Source organism: Hemibagrus wyckioides, linkage group LG17 (genome assembly GCF_019097595.1).
Source record: "Hemibagrus wyckioides isolate EC202008001 linkage group LG17, SWU_Hwy_1.0, whole genome shotgun sequence".
Lineage (NCBI taxonomy): Eukaryota > Metazoa > Chordata > Actinopteri > Siluriformes > Bagridae > Hemibagrus > Hemibagrus wyckioides.
The window spans coordinates 15,362,789-15,384,852 of NC_080726.1; the positions used below are offsets into that span (position 1 = coordinate 15,362,789).

At 38.1% G+C, this 22,064-nt stretch overlaps 1 protein-coding gene across 7 annotated transcripts in view; it reads left to right on the forward strand.

The window, feature by feature from the left end:
• Positions 1–22,064, forward strand: part of sez6b (seizure related 6 homolog b) — a 166,916-nt gene that overhangs the window by 77,404 nt on the left and 67,448 nt on the right. For all 7 annotated transcript variants that reach the window (XM_058414427.1, XM_058414424.1, XM_058414425.1 and 4 more), the window contains exons 2-3: positions 4,565–5,257; positions 6,661–6,791. In XM_058414427.1, coding sequence (XP_058270410.1) covers positions 4,565–5,257; positions 6,661–6,791 — 824 coding nt within the window. The remainder of the gene's footprint in view (positions 1–4,564; positions 5,258–6,660; positions 6,792–22,064) is intronic.

Below are 22,064 nucleotides of genomic sequence, written 5' to 3' on the forward strand. Positions count from 1 at the left end.
GCCAGGATGTGCAGCAGTTCTTATGACTGTTAGCTCCTTTAATCCAAACACCGGAGTTGTATTCTGCCTCACTTGAAAGTTGCTTTGGATGAAAGTGTATCCCACGTGAGGATTAAACCGTGACAGTATGTGCTGTTGTAGGAAAATAATGAATGATGGGATGAGAATGCAGGATGCAGGCAGACATGAAAGTTCCCTCGCCAGCTTTTTTTTTAATGTCTCCTTTTATAAGTTAATAGGACAAGAGATGGTATGTCATGTTACAGAGAAATCAGAAAACACAAAATCCTCTGTCCTGAAGAGTTAGCAAAAAAAAAAGAAAAAGAAAAGGAAAACAAAAAGAAGAAAAAGCAACCTTACTGGTCACAAAACTCTTTTTACACAACGCTGTTAGTGTTGTGACAGATGTTTTGTTCCTTAGCTGCATTTTGGCATCCATTCAAAACCTGTTTCTAAAGAGCATCACTTAAAAGTGAACTGAAGAATACATTAAAATAGGCAATAGTGAGAAAAAAACAAAGTCTGTTCCCTGGTCCATGGAAAAAGATTCAAATGTAGTTCCCAGCCATTTAAAAGTCAAATGCGGTCAGCGGAGAGTAAAGAACTAAGAGATCTTTGAACGCACCATGGAGCCAGTCTGTTTATACTGAAGCTGATCTAATGGTGCAAATCAGACCCCAAAGCTCCTCGATCTGTCCCTTACATTTTCATGCTGGAGCTGATGTTTTATTTTGCCTGCAGGTTTTGAACTCTTTATGGCTGAAGCCTGTAAAGAGCGTTAAAGAGGGCACAGGTGTTGATTTACGATTCACAGCATATACCATTCAAATAAGAGCAAGATAACCTTGATTTAGAGAAAAATCAGCACCTTTAATCTTCTCAATGAAGTAAAATATTATTATTATTATTATTATTATTATTATTATTATTATTAATAATAATAATAATAGATAAAATAACATGCATAAAATAAATTTAAAAAATAAATACATATTACTCTTATAACAGAGAATAACTAAGAACTAAAGTATTATGCAGTATCCTCTTTAAAGAAATATATCAGTGACCGAGTGGTTTGTGGTGCAGCCCAAAGTAACTCTTTAATTTGCCACAGATTTTTTAATTTACTGGTGAATGACACTTGATGAATTTTAACCTTTTGCAAATTCCTTTAATGTTGTGGAACCAGGGTTGCCAGATCTGCATAACAAAACCAGCCCACTGACCAATCAAAACTATCACAAATACCTTGAAAGTCACGGTAAGTTAATAATCATTAACACAATCCGTTTTCATAAATTAAATCATCTTCCAAAATTCTTTAATGGGCATGGTAATCCTGTATTTTTGAACTCTTTGTAAATGAACTATATACAGTTTTAAGATCTTGTTCTGATGCTATTCACTGTCTCCTCATCTAGCACTGTTTTATCCCTAGTAGATTATGGGCAAAATATTTCAGTGATATGGTTCAGTACAAGCACAAAGGAGTTGAATTTAATTCATGCAACATGTCAATCCTTTAACCTGCATTGAAACAGATTAAATATATCCCAAAAATGCTTTTCGACTCGGCAACCAAGTGTGGACGATCCCTGAGACTTCCTGTTATTACTTACTTTGTAACAGCTATATACAACTTTCCCTCCCAAGCTTCTCTTCTTCCGGCTTGTCATCTAACAGAGAAATGGAAATGTACAGAAAACTTAGTGACCATGACAAATTACGGACACCGTCGTCTCATTTTCAGAAAGACTGAATAAACACGTCATTACAGAAAGCTCCACCATATTAACGTTTTTCATTATAACACTATAGCAAAACATTTTCTTAACACCTTATTTATTAGCTTTTGTAGAGAGTTCACTATATAAATCCCTGGGAATGAGCTGTTAGTGTAGAAAGATGAGGTATTAGACGTTCCACATTAATGTAAAGCTGTGATTTGAGGATGCAGCACAACGTTTTTTAATGAATCCACACTATTTTTCTACCACACTGTGATATAATAGATGATATCATTCTCATTTCATTTGCAGGGTGGGAGTCAGCTGTGCTGCACACTTCTATCTGCTTATATTCATTATTTTGGTCTCTATATTCAGCTAATTATCCTCGCAGTCTAGGAACTAATTCTTTGCATGTGCTACTTCTCTTACTGTGTCAGAAAGCTAGCTTTCCTTAGTCATTAACAGAGCAATTAAGCACCGGGCTCTCCAGATAAGCACATAAACGACTATTGAGTGTTTCGCACCACAGAGAGCAGAGTGACTGCTGAAATGGTTTCATTTCCGTTTGAGAAAATGACCAGGGATGGAAAAAAGACTTGAGAAGTAAGCGGAAGTATAAATAATCTGTTAAACAATCTTACTTAAAAAAAAGTTGATGCATTCAGCCAAGAATAAAATGAAAATTAAAAACGTTACTCAGGTATTAAAAAGTAAATGTAAAATGTTTTCCCCATGGAAGAGTAAAAGTTTAAAATGTTTAATCAGTTGTATTATTGATAATATACAGTAGTTACTGTAAAGGCTTTTCACATTCTGCTTATCGTCGTCCCAAATCCGGCTTTTAAACCCTAATAGAGGAACGCTTCACACTTAGAAGCAGTGGTTTAGCACCATTTTTGCTGGGATTATGAAACTCTGCTCTGAAGCAGAGTGGGGATTAGCACCATAATGCACACTTAAATGGTCACAGAAACCCAGCATGCTGTGTAAACAGTAGTTTCAGTGTTTGAGGATAAAATAAAAAAAGGGCATTTTATTATTGTCACACATACATTACAGCAGACTTATTTTCTATGTATGTCTGAGCTGAGGAAGTTGGGGTCAGCTACTGTATGATACAGTGCCCCTGAAACAGTGAGGGTTAAGGGCCTTGCTTAGGGACCCAACAGTGGCAGCTTAGCAGTGCTGGGGCATGAACCCCTATCTTCCAATTCACAACCTAGAGCCTTAACCATTTGAGCCACCATTGCCCCTGAGCCGCCACCGCCCCCAAATGTCCCAGGGTTAACTATTTCAGGTGTGAAAAGCCCTATAACTGTTGTGTGTACCCTTGTGTGTGTGTGTGTGTGCATATTTTTTGATAAAATTTTACATTTAGTTTTCAGATAGGTAGCAGGGATTAAGGGCCGCTTCCTGTTTGCGACAGCCGTCATGTGTCATTTTGCTTGGATATGACTGACACGCCGGATACTGATTTGATTTTATCCGCGCATTGGAGTCAGTCTCTCATAAAACACACATTACGTCTTGTGGAAATGATACTCTTCTCAAATCTTCATAGCATGAAGACAGGAAATGTAGTCTGTCAGTTCCTTTTGCTTTGAGAGATGTTTTTTTTTCTGGCCATATGTCTCAGATTTCTCTACACAGGACTTGGCAATTTGCAGTGCTTGCTGAAAGAGTCGCTGTCTAGAACTTGTTGCTGAAACAGTGAACTCTGCAGCTTTTTCTCTGCAGACAGGTTTTAGTGAGATGATGAGAGAGAAAGCGCTGTTAGGGTGGAAATGACGCATCATGAGGAATCAGCACTTTGCCTAGCACAATGCAGCCTCCTGAAGGGCGCATTATTACGTCTCACTAGGTGACGGTGCGGGTGATTCATTTTGCCCACCACTTTTGCGGATCAACTCACCATGTGATGAATATCTACTAATATTAACTGACTATGGGAGAGGACAGTGTGTGTACATGAGAAATTACAAAGAGATTTCCTTTGCTTAAGTCTTCATCTGCAACCCAGCTTTTGTATACTTGCTTCCATTACAGGCTTCAAGGACACTGTGAGTTACATTTCCTTTTGTGGCACGTTTTTGCTCGCTGAGAGAAAGCAGCACGCATACAGTATGCAGTATTCCCCACAGGAAGCTAGTTGTTTGAACAAAGTGGGTAAAAAGGCATAACTGTGGCTTAAAAATAATTTGTCATTTTAAAGTCAGAACACATTTTGCAGTGTTTTTTGATGTCCTCCTCTTTTTCTTGTAGCTGTCAATAAAATACAGCCTCTGCGGTGCTCCAGAAACAACCACTGACTTCCAACCAATCATGATCAGCAGACTCCTGTATTTAGCTCTCAGTTTAAAAAGCGAGATGCTCACACCTAGGTGTGTGCTAAGGAAAATGGGTCACATCATGGGGTCTGTGAAAGAGAGCAAGTGGGACTGTGCTTTTTTATTATTTAATTACAGTTGGGAAAATCACATCCCACCATTATCAAAAATATTATATTTTTATGGACATATAGTAGTAAGGAGCATATAATCATTTGCCTGTTTGACTGAATAGGTTTAATCCAAATAAAAACAATATATAGGGCTATAAAATTTGCACTTAATGTGTTCTGTTAGTGCCAACTATAGGAATAAAAACTCTATGGCTCCAATTAATAGTATCTCTATGGATAGTGTCCATGTCAATTTATTTGACTTTAAAGGTGTGTGTAACTGCAAAAAGTCTAAGGACTTATGTTACAGAACTTACAGTGTGTGGTTTGTGAGTTGATGCAAACTTTGACCAAATTTATTAACTATACTTTCACCTGATTTTCTCTCATTCAGGTTTATTCATGGATGGGAAGATGGCAGTCACTCAAAGAGGACAGTCTCTAGACTCAGATGACAAAAATGGTGCGTTCCACGGTACACCAGATACAGGCAGAGAACGTCCATTGGTCACTACAGCTCCGCCTTTCACCGACCTTAACCACCACTTTCAATTCAAAACTATTTCTCAATCTGATCCACGCTATCAGAGCCAGGAAATGTTCAAAGACAGCAGAGAGATGGACCATCATCTCTTCAAGGCTCTCTTGGCTCAACCGGTTCCACATGAGGATGCAGCGCCGTTCTCCGATGTGGCTACGGGGACTTTCTCTGCACACAATGCCAAGCTCACTGCTGAGAGCCTGAAGCGGAGTGAAGCTGCTGGAGAAACCCAGAGCCAGAGCTTCGCGGAACTATCCACAGAATCACTGACCACCAGTATCGTGCCAACTTCTGCTCCACCTCCCTGCAACACAGCTCCTGGAGAACAGGCAGGACATCCCCATGCAGCAACCACTCAACAGTCTGAGGGTGTTACGACTCTGGTGATGAGAGAAGAAGAGGAAATATCAAAGACTAGAGAGAGACACAAGCATCCTAACAGTGAAGCAAGCGCAGTGACATTGTCTGTATCTGGGGATCAGGATGATGAAACGACCACAACTACTATTTTCACCACCACTATTATTACCACAATACAGACTCCAGGTAACACCACTGCACTACGATGCCACAGCAAAATGTTATTAACATGCCACTCTAGCACATGTCCTTGACGTAAAAGTTGTATAACATCAGTGCAAATAAAGCAAAGATAAGAGAGACATATTTTCTTTTCTCTCTGTCACCATGCCAACGGCTGAATGCAGAATACTACCTACCTCTTTTAGTATGTGGCACATGATACTGTGTGTTTAACTGTCTATCAAAGCAGCCAGTCATCAGGTAAAACTGTTTAACCTCCGAATATCAGATAGAAGCTTCTATGAGCTCTCTGGGAAAGTTTCTGGTATGAGTTAAATTATAATTGTAAAATATTAAGTCATTACAAAATACATCACTGGATGTTCATTATGCACATGCAGAGAAGTGTGATCAACCATTTAATGATTTTGATGATGCACTGTACATGAATCCCTTCCTGTATTTTGTTTTAATATTTCCAATTTAAATGTTTTATTATATTACAGTAACTCTGATTACTATGGTGTAGTTTATGGTTAGTGCAGGTTTACCATAATTCTTATATATAATGTATTATATCATCTTTATATCCTCTGCATCAGTTGAAAATAAATGTGTGTGTGTCTTTCCGGTCTGGATGCTGCCAGGTTTTCTGACTGTTTACAGTTTTAGACATCTCTGAATTTATTATTCAGACTCTGATTTTTGTCATTTGTATATGCAGTAAGTATAGAAGTATGTAGTATATAATAGACTCTGTGTAAGTAAGTCAACTCCGAGTTTATAATAGAGATTAAAATTGTACTGTAGGTCACACCCATTTTTTTTATATAATTTTGCAAAAAGAAAGAACTGTAAAGTGTAAATGCTAACAATTAGTGAACACAACTGTGCAGATTTATGTCCATATTTGTGCCAACTCTCCTCTAAGCCTGCACATGAAATTTCTCCTTTATATGGAAGCTAAACATGTGAACTTGAGAGAGGACTATAGAAACATTGGGCTTTGTGTGCATTGATTTGATGCCAAGTAGTGCTCAAGCTTTTGCCCAGGTATATTGAGTCAGATGGTGTCAGGGCACCATGAGCCTCGGTCATACACCCATGGCTCCAGCAGGAATCTCGCTTACAAGCTGCAGCTCTTGACTCAAAAGGAGATAAAAGGGGCACCGAAGTGGAAAGACCTAAAGGTGACTAGAAAATGCTCTACCCAGCTACTGCACCTGAGCCACCACACACACACACACACACACACACACACGGAGCAAAAGAGAAAAACAGCCTTTGTTGGATCTGCAGGAAATGAGAAGCCCAGGAAATATAATCAAGATAGGAAGATGATAGTGAGATTGTAGGGAGGTGGATGGAAGAGAAAGAGTGTCAGTTTCTGATGTGATCTTCTATTTTTTTCTGTCTTGCCTCTATAGCTCCGTGCAGCATCAATTTCACGGCACCAGGGGGCTATATAGAGACACCACCACAGGGCAGCTGTGACTATTCCACCTTTGACTGCACCTACACTGTGTCTGTCTACATGGGTTACGGAGTGGAGATTCAGGTTTGAGTTCTTTATAATGTCTTCATGGCTGCTATAATGGCTACTCTAATTAGTGACACAATACACAATGCACAATCACTTCTAGATTAGGATTAACCTCTCAGACCCCATACAGACCCTAACAGACTCCTTCATTGACCAAACTAACAAAATCATACCAGTTTAAATCTCATTAAGTGTCTGGACCTCAGTAATTACTGTGTGCTGTTTTTCTTTTAATCTAAAAGGTGTACAAACTTTTAAACAGTCTCACCAATAATCTTTTCAGTTCATCATATTGGATTGAAAATATCCTTTTAAGGATCACGGAGTTGTAGTCTCAGCTTTAGGGTATTTTCACACCTATTAGCCCACTTGCGGACTTCAAATCTGTGTGAAATTGATTCCTTTGCTATTTGGTTTTGAGTAATTTAACAATCCAAAAACAAAATGGGTCGATGGGCGTGTAGGAGAGCCTGTGGCTGAAAATCAACTCCTAAAAAATTGGTAAAAGGTAAACAATCCTTTGATAAGTGTGTAGACAGCTTGTAAATTATCACAGTGCAGAGAACATGGAGTGCTTAAGATAGCATTAAATGATAATGTAAATATCTCGTTTAAATCTTTATGTACTATATGGACCATAGTCTGCATTATTATTATGTTTTTGTTGTTCTTTGGTCCAGAAATTTTCTTTAGAAGATTTTGGCTCACTTTGCACTTTGTAAGTCTCGTATAGCAGCTAGAAAAAAAAGTAGCCTGCAACTCAAGATACACCGAATATTTGCTCCACTTCCTGCAGTTTGGTTGATTTATAATTGAATTGCTTTCTCTCTGCTATTGAACCATGGGAGAGTTCGCTTACATGCAGACCAAGATCACTCTCGGGGCTGAAGTCTAGTGTGCGCCCGAGTGTGATCGCTGTGTTCTCACCAGGATTCACTCAATTGACTAAACAGTGTATAAGTGAAAGCACTTTAAACGGTACAGAAGCCACAATGCTGTATGCTGGTCATAGCACCATGTTCATTATCGCCTCCCATTAAACAACAAGCAAAATCACATGTCTGTGGATGCTGGTTGTGACTCTTAGATTTCATACATATGAGTACATTTGTGAGATTTCTCTCACTGGAATCTCCTCTTCTCCTTTGAGTTTCCTTCTTGCTAGCTTCATAAAATATACAACAGCCATTTCCCTGCTGACCCTCCATATAGGCTGCCTAATGTAAATGATATAAGGAACTGCTGAATAAGGAATTACTATCAATGACACAAGACACTTTCTGTCCTTTACATCTCCCTCTGTCTCTCTTTCTCGCGCTCGCTCCCATTTCCCATTTACAGACTCGGTAACCTGAGACAATATATAAATACTTCTCTCCTCCTCTCCTCCTTTCCTGCAATTATTCTGAGTGACTGATATGTAAGGAAGCTTCAGGGCTCTCCCTTAATTAATTACTTATGGATTATCTGTCCTTGCCTTTTGTTTGTTTATGGCATTTTTAATGGCATCCTGTTAAACTGTCTCTCAAGTGACTCTTAACTAAATTAAAGCAGCCACTTTCCAACTTTCTCTTGCTGATAGACAAAAATGATGTTTCATTCAGACAGTCTTGGATAGCGCTTTGCATTCTCGAAGCTGCTCAGGACCTCATTTATCTATTTGGTCACGTCAGTGTCTTAAAGACCCAGTTAAGCATTCCTCTGATCTGGCCGCCTTTCTGAAGGCTGTGTAGGCTCCGTTCTGAGGAGTTTGGAAGAGCTGGTGATCTGCTGTGGATTGTGAAGAAAGTTTAAGTGGATTTAAACTATATCTGTCATTCAGGACTCAGAAGATAGAAGGTGATTTGTTCCTATAAATAATCCAGTACTGAAGGCCTTTTTTCCTCCAACACGTTTTCATCATCAGAAACTCTAAATGCTAAAATGTATTTGAACTGAGCTTCTCTGTGAATCGATGCTTCATGAGTAACCGCACTCAAGGTGAAGGTCAAATATTTTTCATTCAGCTCATCTCTTTGGTAGGGAGTAATAATGTTTAATCAGGCTTAATTCAGATTCAAATTTTATTTGTCTGAGACTCAGTACGACATGCAGTGAAATGCTTTTTATGAATGCCTGTGTTATAAAAATAGAGTCAAAATAAAGATGGAATTTAAAAAGTAAAATAAAATGCAATTAAAAAAATAGATTAAATATAAAATTATATAAAATTATTACTGAAATAATTTTCAATTTAATGTTTTTTTTAATATGAAAAATATCCTACTGCTTCCCTGGGCTGTTCATTTAAAGTGAGCACAGCGATTAACACTTTGTGAATCTTTCTATTCTAAAGTTTACAGTATTGTAATGCTGGTAACAAATGAAAAGTCAAATCTTGCCTGTGCTCTTGTTGTATTATTCATTTTGGATGCTTTCAAATGTATTATGTTTTCTCTCTCACCTTATTCATTAAATTCAAAATCATTTCAGTCTCCTGTTAATGTCTGCGAACGAAAACAAAATTAAAAGAAGAATTAAGAGGTAGATGATTGCAGACCACAAGTACTTAAAAAACTCTAGAGTGCTAGAGTAAAAAAGATCTATATGTTGTTTTCTGAAGCTGTGAGTGACACATAAGTATTGATTGATGGTCAATATTCTCAACTGCTCTGGATAGGGTGGTCTGCCATACAGTTCAATTAAATATAGTTACAACTCCAGCCTCGATCACAGCAGATAGCATGTAATGCAATCAAGGGAAAGTTTATGACATGGAGGTAAACAGGCGGGTAAACTTCTCTACTCTTGTAGATGGAGGTCACCTGTAAGATGGTGGGGTTTTTGCTTACATTCTGATTTATACAAAAATATTTGATGTGAAAACTGAGCTCACTGATTTATGGGATATAAATTCTTCTTCATCTGCAATCATTTTGTAGGAATTATAAAGAGTGCCAGTGATTTAATTGGATTTTATACAAAATAATTATAATGAAAGTTACAACTGCTAAACCTGCCCCAAATACTACAAAATACCACTTAGGTACAACTAGCATTCTATTTTACCCCTCCTAACTGCCAGGGGTGGTAAATATCACTTGGATAACATATGCCGCCTCCACATCCAGTGGCAGTTGACAATAGGAGTCAGTATGGCTATGGGCCACGGTGATATTTTGATGATTTGTGAAAAGCTGGAGTACAGCATCATGCTGCTCTTATGATTGATTCATTTGTCTGTCACAACATTGACTGAACGGACCAGCAGGTGGTAGTGTCTTAGAACTGGTTAGAATTTGAGGGCCTGATAGACCAGTCTTAGTTTCAGCTGGTTGATATTTTTTACTCTCACACTGAGTCAAATCTGTTGTGTGTTTGTGGCAGAAAACTTCTCCCAGTCAGTGACTGGGGCGTCATTGGTGACTATTTCTCTTTGATGGGGAACTGATGCAGAGGGACCACATTAATGAGAACTGTCTTGCATCTCCACTTCTGAGAGTTTCTTAATTCCAACAGACCCAAGGGACATACTTGCAACTATGATTAACAATTCTTCAGTAGGAGCCAGTTCCACACCTAGCAAACTACCTGAATTTGATTGCCCAGAGCAATAATGTCTGCATGGCTGTGATTCTCACTGAATTTAGCTTCTTGTCAATAAACAGCTAAAACTATGTAATATATCAGAGGAGAATGTGTTAGTAAGCACATTTAACTAAATACCACAACCTTGAACAGGCCTTGTGACTGGACTTGTGGAGCATGGCCTATGAGTAAAAGTTGGCTAAAATGTGACAGTGGGGAAAGTCTTGAAATTGATAAAAGAGAAAGTGGAAATGAGCCTTTATGCAATGGTGATCAGGGTCTGTGGGCCACACTGGGAGGAGAATAGACACTACAGATGGTCAGACACTAAGTAGATATTACAGATTATGATGCAGTTTCTGGGAATCTTGCTTGACCAGCACAAGTTCACTTACTAGCTTGGTAGGGTCTGTAGCTCTGGAGGTCTTAATGAATTCTCTGAAGCTGTTGGTGGTTGGTGGGGAGCAATGTTCTTCAAAGTCTTTGGTAGAGGAGGTGCCTTGGATATCATTATTTGGAGGAGGTTCCTGCTGACAGGTACAATAAAGCACATGTGAGGTGCAGGTATCAGGTTGAGGCCCCAGACTTATAGTCTGATGTTTCACATAAGATTTACAACCTTGTATTTGTGAATAATGACTGCTTTGGGGATATAGCTCATTGGTTCTCTGAGTATAGAATTCAGGAACAATCTCAGAGGAGAGCATTAAATTCTGTGACTCAGCAGCAACTTTCAGGTCTTTACTTCTTTTGTTTTAATGGGTTCCATTTACATAATCTGGTTCATGTCATTAGTCATCTTTAATAATTTGATGCAAACACTGCCTGGACTTTAGTGCAGTGTTGATCTATTTTACCCCACATTGAGTTTTTTATTTACCATATTGTTCAGAACTGCCGATGGATAACCAAATCCTCTGGATTTTCATTTTTCCTCAGAACTCATGCATAATCCTAGAGATTAAAAAAAAAGGAAAAACAAGGCTTTATTAATTGCCTGTCACGGCTTTTCAGTTACTGCTGCCCTCTGTTCTGATACTATAATGGAGACTGCAAAGGAACCACAGTTTTAAAAGAGCTCTAATGAGTAAATGCACAGCACTTCTAATTCCCTTCTAATGTCATCCCTTCCAGACTGGTACATTTAGTGCGAGTTTAGGAGAGGAGCTTAATCTTTTAGAGATTTCAAGACCCAAAGCAGTATGAACTATAACAAGCTGGGAAGGATTTAGGCTAAACTCATTTGAATATGAGCACAGTATGAGAGTCATGAAATGGGGTTATATTAGTGGCCAGGTCCCTATTGAAGCCTTTTTAAAGCTACAAAGGCAAACCTTTAACACGCAGGTTAATGTGGAGATGTTCGGCTCTATATGTGCAGTAAGTACTGTCAGTCAGAAGGACAATCTTTTTCTTTTTGAAGCTTAATTGATCATTTTTCACGCCTTCATATCAGACTCTGGCATGACAGATAATTAGCATAGAGGTTAAATGGTCAGCAGTGCTTTACTTACTGTCAAATTTCTCTACTTAGCCTACTAAGCAGGTGAAAGCAGTCCTATTGTTGTGTCTTTGCAGTGTTTGTGTGTTTATATATTCAGTAGTCTTCATGAACTGGTGCTGCACAAGTCCGGTGTCCTTAATGCTAGAGCTTACAGGTCCTTCAATATTAGGTGAAAAGTGCTAGTAATTTTATTCCTTTACTACAGTTAGCTGTCATTTTTAGAGATTATAGTTTGCTTTTAGTATTGAAAATTAATGATTGTACCCTTACTCAATTTCTATAATCTTTTTTCTGTTTTTTTAGAATTTCCATGTGCTTGTTATTCTCTCTTTTTTCCCCAGCTATCAATTCCAATTTAAAATTTATTGTATTTAAAATAAATTCCAGTGCCAATCACTTGTATGCAGTTTGCCTACAAATCCCAGTGGCTCTTCATACACTAAAGGTAAAGTAATTAAGAAAAGAAATCCTGAGCTCATGCAAAATAGTATGGTTTGGTACCCTATGAACACTGCCCCAGCTCTAGCTTTTAGTTTGAAAGACAATGTTGAATCATGCCTGGTCAATTCAAATGATTTACTTTTCACTCTTAAAGACTTACACTTAAGTACATTTACATTTACTCATGTTTTACTTTTCAGTTAAGTATAATTTGGAGTAGCTACTTCTGTTGTTAAGTGAATGAGCACAGCTACGGTCAGACTGCTGATGCCTCCTGATTTCCCAGTCAATCATTTCAACCCCTATGATCCCATTTAATTTCTGCAGAAGTGGTTACTGCATTTTATCAGCTACTCTTTGCCCTGGCGCTCTGTCTTTAACACCATTAAATACACATTATGGCCCAAAGTATTTTGTAATTTGCTATATAATTGTTTGACCAAGTAAAATATTCGACCTGATTATATCTAAATGTTTTACCTTAGTAAATTAACAGGTAAAACTCTTACTGAAGGGGGCATTTAAATATTTGGAAGCTGTCTTTGTGGAAGCTCCTAATCTGGGGCAGTGTAAGCTTTAGATCTCATTTTAATTGTTCCTCTTGTCACAGGATCTTTGCAGCCCCACAGCTCCTGTGTGATGGTGTGAACAATGTATTGTGACAGCAAAGGCTACTGTTCCACTCACTAAAGTCTTTTTATTTATGAGACAGCGTTCTAGCATTAACATTAGGGTTATATGCATCTCTTAGTCCTCAAGGGCAAGTTATATATTATAAACCTCTTTTGTGCTCACTGCTGATCTAAATCATTGAGGAGACTCCAGGGGCACAGGTCATAATAACCACATGTACCATAAAGACATATTAACACATAATAATGTATTTTTATGATTTTAAAGAAACCATAAACATATTACATTAAAATGATGCACATTGAATAGATGTTAGGCTACGATCAGATTTTGGATAGCACTGTGCCAATGCAAAATTGACATGTGTGTAATCAATTCAGTCTGTAATCAACATTTCCGGCCATTTATACACATTATTTTAAACACAGGACAGTTTATCTGCCTAACTCAGATGGTCTACATTTATTTACGTATTTTGTTTTTATTATATTTGTTAAGTCACTGTCACTTTCTTACCCGGAGACTTTATTTCCCTTGACACTGTATGACACCTTACTTACTGACTGAGCTTAGGGTCATATTAAACCATGATAAATCACTTTAGCAGAGATAATATAGTGATGATATCAGGGTTATTAATTATTCTGAAAATATTTTATGACTAGAAATGGCCCTAATCAGATACTCAGGATTGGTATTTGGGTTGATACGCTGTAAAACGTGATGAAGTTATGTGAACATATCTCTTCTCTTTAACTGCAGTTGTCATGACAGGCTTTGGAGATTGAACTCCAAAAATTTCCAAAAAATGAAAACTTAGTAGTAATCCACTGTCTTTACTACTTGCGAGTCGAAACAAAGCTTATCTTTGAGTTGAGTTTACTCACATTATTTAAGGCAGTAGGTGAACTTTTGTTTCTCAGTTTAACCAAATGTCCTACACTGTACCTGTAAAAATGGTGGATCTGATATTGGTAAAAAAAAATGTTTAAATATAAAGACTTGACTTATTTTGGATTGCTTTTTTTAAAATAAATATCTAAACCTTATATTAATAGTATTTGTTATTTTAAAAGAAAGAGTGTAAAAGAGTTTAAGTGAATAAAAAGCTACAGTGTCATATTTTTGGCTGTTTTATTTTCCTGTATTTTAATTTAAAAAAATAAATAAATAAATTACAGCTTTTAAGGAAATAAGAGTTTAAAGATAATTGATGATTGGTGTTAGAAATTTAGTATTATGCCATATCAAGCCATAATATATAAATAATGTTGTGCATTTAATTCAATAAGTCATATTAATATTAAACATTGAATGAATATTGGATGTTGTCCAAGTTAGAAGCGAGTTAGAATGGAATCTTTAAATACTTGTATAATATTTAAATGCAATATTCACTAACCGGACCTTCTATTGCTGTACCGTTATATGTGCTTGATAACCATGTCAGTTCAGGAAAACCTGTGGTTGTCAGTATAATATATAGTATATAGTTTTTTCTTCGACTGCCACAGTTATATGGCTGTGTTTTCAGGAGGATGCTTATAAGAGGTTCCTTAAAAATAAATGAGGTAGGTTTAGTAGTCATTTTGAAAATTGCTTACTCCATATATAGAGCAGCAAAGTGAAATTACTCGTTTGAGGCTCATTTTATCATTTAATGAATCTCAGCGTTTGTAGGCTGTGAGGTACGGAAGCAGCAGTCTGCTAGAAATCTCACCATATTTAGTCTGTTTAGTAAATGTTATTAAAGGACCCATTATGGCTATTTGGGGATATACTTTAAAGCAAGTTACAATTAAAGACTTTTATAAAATCTGATTTGTTTTATTTTTTGTGTTAAACAATGTTAAACAATACATCGATTATTATTAACAAAAAAAAAGCTTCACGATTTATTGTGTGTGCACAGAGTATTTGGCGTGAAATATGGTATAATGAGTCTTTCCTCACCCAATAAAGTGCTAACAGGCAATAGTGACTCTTACTTGCTCTTTGATTGTAGATTTATTTCGACTGAGGGCAGAAACTATGTGTTTTATCAGCTCAAAATCTAATCTGGATTGGTTTTATTGAATGACTCTAATCTCTATAACCCAGAATGCATTTGGGAGGCCTGGCTTTGCTCCATGCCAGCTCCTCTTGTACTTCAGTGCCCTGGCAAAGCTTTCTGTACAAGTGGGTAGAGCTTCCCTCAGTCTGGGTCACGTCTCACCAGAGGAAGCGGAGAGAGAGAAGCCCATTATGCCCTCTCAGGATCTTCTCCCCAGCCCTTTTTTTGTTGCACGTTTTTGTAAAGGGATTTCAAGTTTTGTAGTGTGGCTGAGGCAAGGCTTTTAGATGTGGAGAGTGCAGTGCTGCACTTTAGAAGGCTTTCAGCTATAGGTGTGTGTGTGCGTGTTTGTGTGTGTGTGTGTTATTTTCCATTGGGAGAGGGAGGTGAATTGGCCAGCTATCAGCTCTCTGCAGCTCTCTTGGCTGCCTTTGATTGGATTCTACAGTGGGACCTCTGGCCCCTTTCTTCTGGCCTCTAACTCCAGAGGTCATCTTCTGCTAAGAGTTCAGCCTCTGCTCTCTGGTCATATCCAGGCAGTATTGTTCACAATGCATTCATGAATTCGTTAGGAAACAAAAGTGGGCATAGGAATCATTATAATAAAGAGAGAATTTAGTCCATAAATGTTTTTTTTAACAGAGAGGGATGGTGAATAAATGAGAATGAAAGGAAAAATAAAATTATTCATTATCAAGTAATATGTATTTCATTATCAAGACTCCAAGGAGTGTCCTAGATGTCAGTAAAATAGAATTGAATGGCTTAATTTCTCTCTATATCATGTAAACTAACTATGTTTCAATGTCTACTCCTTAAGATTTCTTTCTGCATTTAATGATTAATATTTAATGTTAATGTAACAGACACTTTATATTTGACTAGAATTTGATATGCAAGCTGTACTTGAGAGTGATATTACCTGTGCTACATGATGCCTACATAAGCCCTTTATTACAACTGACAAAAATCCATTCATCAACGCTTATTCCAGTAATCATCCAGTGTCATAATGACAGCTTTCATTAATTATGAAGTATAGCAAATGTATAGACATATGTCTCTTATAGCTCTTTTACACCTTTTATGATACTGTTTTCATGTACATCTGATATTTCATAGCCACTTAATGGTGGTGATTATGATGGTGATAGATTAATAAGGCTTAAATTAGAAACATTTGAAAAACTGTAAACACTTCCAAAACAAGCACTTGCTAAATATCTTTCTCAGAAAAAAACTAATTAAACAGTAATGTTCCAACAGCTTACAGAGTTTTGTGGAATAATTAAAATGTTTCACAATGCCATGACACCAAAATTTCTCTGAGACAAAAGTAGAGAAAGTTTTGTGTTGAACATCATTACTTTTATGCAACCTGCCAAAATACTGAGCTAAAAAGTCAATAGAAGGTGTTGCTGTTATAATAAGCTCCACTCTTCTGAGAAGGCTTTCCACCAGATTTCGAGCATGAATATGGGGATTTGTGTATATTTAGTCACAGGAGCATTAGTCAGGCCATGGCACTGATGTGAGGCGACAATGTCTGGAGTGCAGCCAGTGTTTCAGTTTATAACAAAGCTTTCATTGGGGTTGAGGTCAGAGCTCTGTGGAGTCTTTTTCATATCTTCCCTGACGTTGCTTTGTGCACATGGGCATTGTCATGCTGCAGGTTTAGGCCATTAAGTTCCAGTGATTTGGTCTATGAATGAGTGCAGGTCTTCTTTCTCCATGAGTTTCCCCATTTACTTGTTTTCTTGCTAAATACTAATAGCAAAGTTGTCAGCTTGTGACCTTGACCTCGCAACCTATTAAAATTCCCTGATATGTAGCAGTCTAGAACGAAAGGAAGTAGAGCAGAACCTTATGCTAATTAAACATCTGCATCACTTAATGTCATCCTGGCCTGAAATTAAACAGCTGATGCCTGTTTTATGAGTGTTTATGTTGGATTAAGTGACTGTCAGATGGATATGTGTAGGTGTCATCATCTCTAATTAACCAGCCTCTCAGTCTTAATCTATAGTGCTTCCTGTTGAACTTTGAACACACAAACTTTTTCCCTTTAAATCATTATTCCAAGTGCATGGCAGACCCAATTATTTACACACTACAGAGAATCTATACTCTTCTTATCATAGTCTAGCCCTTGTTTTCAATTTTCTGAGCATTTTTCAGACATGTTGCCTTGAACCAATTTCTGCAGCAGGGTGTTGGGGATTTTGGTGGTAATGAAAAAAGAGACTGGGGTGAGGTGAATGTTAAAATGAGATAAGCGTCAGCATGAAAAGTGTGAGAATGCCCTAACAGTGGGGAAGCTGCTACCACTCTCTCCCCAGGCCTTTATTTTACCCCACGCAGAGGTTTGCAATAATGTATTTGTATGCTGATGAGGTGTGGGACACAAGTACAAGTATGTGTTAAGTATACAAGGAGACACACACTGGAACATCTGGATGTTCAATCTACTGTGAAGCCGGTTTGGTGCATTGTCAAACTAGGTGCATTCGGTAGGCACTCAAGGATTCCATCTCGCGTGTGTTTTCTCAATATTTCAATGGGAGGTTTGTTTTTCTGCAGTCTTCTTAAACACTAAATAGAACTGTTTCTTTTGTGTTCTCCAGCCCTCTCTGTATGTCTCTGCCCAGGGCTGGTGTGACCTTGTAGGGAGCATCAGTATTCACCACACCTACTCGCTGTGGATTATTCAGGTGCTGAAATAGAAGAAGGAATAATGAGGGCGGCTTTGTACTAGGTGACATGTTGTTCAATCTCTCTGCCCGAGAGCAGAGTTAATCTCGCCACTTCTCTTTATCACATGGCTGGCTCCAGGCCATGCAGCTCTTTTGTAGGAAAAGCCATGCAAATGACAAGTGCAGAACTTGTCATGTAATTTGGAGCACAATAGCAGAAGAGTTTGGTGAATGCAGTACAGGTTTCCTTTTTTTTTTCTCCTTGCAGTGACGTGTGTGAAGGACAGAAGTGAAGGAGATAAAGGATATCAGGCTCTGTCTGCAGGTTGTAGGTTGGATGTCAGTCAGCTGGCTATGGCATTGTCTTGGCAGATGGCACAGATCTTTTCATTTGCACTTATCCTCTTATCCTCTTTATTTTGTGTAACACAACTTTTGACACTTTCCTTGTTTCTGGGTGGGTTTAATCTGCTGGTTATTAACTTTATGTTTTAAGTAACGTTCATGTAATTTTGACTTCACAGTGTTAACACACGTAGATACAGACACATTACAACAAAAGCAAGAAAATGATTGGCGGTTGTTTTTCACAAAACCATATTAAGCAGCCGAACTGCATGAAAAATATTTTCTCTCTAAATACATCATACTCATGAATAATAAAGACTAACCAGCATTGAGGCTCTATGTGCAACCTGCTCTCTGCCTTTCCCAGCGCATAGTACAACAGAATTAATACTGAAGCAATATAACAACACACAAACTAACAAACGTGCCATATATGACATTTCTACAACAAATAAAAATAACAAATGAATTATAATATTTTAGGTATAATAATGTACTGTCGCATTGACAGTGTTATGCACAGGTTTAGACGTTTCCAGCAACTGCTAACTTCAGGATACACACGTCTCAAGCTCATGTGTCATGCCATCACCATTTTGTGACATAGCAGACAAAACAAAGTGACACTGAACTGAAAGAACTAAACAAAACAACAAACATAGTCATAACAAACATATATTAATATAAATCTGACACTTGGCTCAGGTTTTTTTGTCAGTTTGACATCGATATTGTCTGACACTCTCTGACAATTAAACAGTTACACATGTTTACGTGATTCCTTTTTACTTATCATGAAATGTTTATGTAGGTGTCATGTAGCCCCAAGAAACACCGTTCCTCAGTAAAGTGCCAGACTGCTCCGGCTTTTGCAATCCGGCATACCGCATCATGTTCAGCATCATCATCGCTTGCTATGACACTGCCCAGGTAGGTGAATCTGTCAACCTCCTCCAGCCGCTCTTGAGCCACTGTTACTGGGTCATCCAGTGCCGCACATCCAATTCTCATGATCTTGGTTTTGTTCCCGCTAATCCGAAGACCAACCTTGGCCGCTTCTTGCTCTAGACTTTTCGTCATTTCCTTTATATTCTTCCTGATGTTGGCTAGGAGGGCGATGTCATCAGCAAAGTCAAGGTCTGTCAGACATTTTGGTGGACTCCACGGGATTCCAAACCCATCTTTATCCACGGCAATCCGCATTACAAAATCGATGCCAAGTAGAAAGAGGAAGGGGGAGAGGATGCACCCCTGCCTTACGCTGGTCTCAATAGCGAAAAAATCGGTATTGCCATCTTCTGTTCGGACGCAGCAGCTGGATCGAAGATATAGGGTTCGGAAGACCTCAACGAACCGTTCAGGGATGCCATAAGACCTCACAATGTTCCAAAGCAAATCCCGATGTACGCTGTCAAAGGCTTGGGTGAAATCGATGAAGTTAATAGAGAGCCGCTGTTGATACTCCAAGCTTTGTTCAACGATAGTTCTCAGGATGAAGATCTGTTCAATGCATGATAACATGATCAATATCACACCTTTACTTACATTTAAATAGGGTCCTAGAAATAGTGCAGAATCCTGAATATATAAATATTTAAGATATTAATCATATTTTAATATTAAACATCGAAGTTTTTTTTGTTTTAAATACTTTAAAATGAAAATAAATATCATCTCAGATTTTTGGACCCCACTGTGTGTGTCAGTCTGTCTGTATATGTAATTTGTTATAGCTTCTTTCTTTTTAAGGATAGAATAAAACAATTCTAATGCAAAGGACAGTTCTGTATCCAAGCCAGTTGTAAAGAGAAGGGCTTGAGCAGCACATACTTATACATATTATTGTAATTACCTTTCAGTTAGCACTTAACACACTTACCATAGTGTATGATGACATTCTGTTTTAATTTGTATGGTCAATTGTGCATTTGTATTCTAACAGACCATATTAAAAGTATACATACACCAGTCAGGCATAACATTATGACCATCAGCCTAATATTGTGTTGGTCTACCTTTTGCTGCCAAAACAGCCCTGACCCATCACTTCTTCAGCAATTTGCGGAACAGTAGCTCGCCTGTTGGATTGGATCACACGGGCCAGCTTTCGCTTTTCATGTGCATAAATGAGCCTTTGCCGCCCATCACCTTGTCGCCGGTTCACCACTGTTCCTTCCTTGGACCACTTTTGATAGATACTGACCACTGCAGACCGGGAACACCCCACAAGAGCTGCAGTTTTGGAGATGCTCTGATCCAGTCGTCTAGCCATCACAATTTGGCCCTTTGTCAAACTCGCTCAAATCCTTACTCTTGCCCATTTTTCCTGCTTCTAACACATCAACTTTGAGGACAAAATGTTCACTTGCTGCATAATATATCCCACCCACTAACAGGTGCCATGATGAGGAGATAATCAGTGTTATTCACTTCACCTCTTAGTGCTCATAATGTTATGGCTGATCTGTGTTAATATTCATGACTTTTTTGTTGGTGGGTTTTGAAGACACCGCTGTTTCCTTTTAAGGATACAATTAGGACACAGGACAAGTTAAAGATTTCCAGTAGATTTGTTCTGCATTTGTACTGGCCCAACTGAAGTTGAAGTAATATTGAGTTAAAAGCAGTATATAATAAAGTCACTGTCAGTGACCATAAATGAGTAAAGTATTGGACAAGTCAATCTTTGGAAGGAATTTATATGAAAGCAGATCTCAGAACAACACAGACATTTAAGCTTTAGCTAGGTGGGAAAATATCATTAATTATCATGTTGTCTTGTTGTGTGTCCACTTACAAGTCCCACGCTGTATCCTATTCATCAATTATTCAAATCTGAATCATTTCACTGCTGGAAAAGTTTAGCAATATTTAGCCATTCAGGTAATGCAATGCATCAGGTAAAACATTGCATTACCTGAATGGCTAAATATTGCTAAAGTCCGTATGGTGCTCACATGGGCCCCACCTTGCAATGTTGGCTGGGTCTTTGCAATGTGAAGTACAAAAAGTACTAATAAACATGAGTCAACTTACTTTTATTTAATTACAAATGAGTTATTAATTAAGGCTAATTGCTTAGTGCCTCTGGGAATATATTTCAGTACTTCAAGTATTCATCTTTATGGCATTAAATGTTTGTGATTGAAAAACTTTTCAGCTGAAACACTGCATTATGCTGGTTAGGGCGGTTTGTATTCTTTAACGACCCCCCCAACCCACACACAACCCCATGAACACATACTCTCTCTCTCTCTCTCTCTCTCTCTCTCACCCACTCATGCACTTGCACACTAAATCCATCTCCATCTCCGCTGACTATGATCCAGATGTGCACTGTCGAACAGGTGTTAGCAGTGCATCATTTCCTCTGTCTCTTAATCACAGGCTATAATTAGGAGTGTGAGCGCAGTTCTGCCCACTTTCACCCACCTGCCCCCCCCCTTCAACCCACCCCCGTCCACAAACAAAACACACTAATTAGAGGAGATTTCCTTCCTTCCTCTCCTTCTCTCGTCCTCTGTTTCTTGAGTGGAGTGTGGCCAAGGGAGCAGATGAGCCAATCGCAGCGGGGAGCAGAGGAAGAAGAAAAGAGAGAGAAAGATTGAGCTCTTCCATGGAGAGCTCTTGGGTTTTATATTCTTATGCCATAAAGGAAGAGAGGAAGAGATCAGCTTCCACAACAGGACTAAGATTTACATAAGATTTCCCAAGAGCTCACTGAGAACTTACTATGCATTTCATATAAGTACTACTGAGAGTCAGTCTTCCACACAGCACCTTTAAAGGTAAACCATAATAAGCCTCTTAAACACATGGTTAATCCAACAGAAAACACACAGAAAACCAACAGTGGCCACTATTTCAAATCAGTCATCTCATGGTGTGTGTTCTTTCTACAGGAATCTGTGACCTACTGAAATAACTGATCAATAAAGTCCTTGATCCAGTGTGGATAAGTTGTACTAAGCTGCCATCACTATAGCAGCGATACATAACTCTTTCATATTTTATCTAGTTTACAGTTATTCAGAGATGTTTTTTTAACT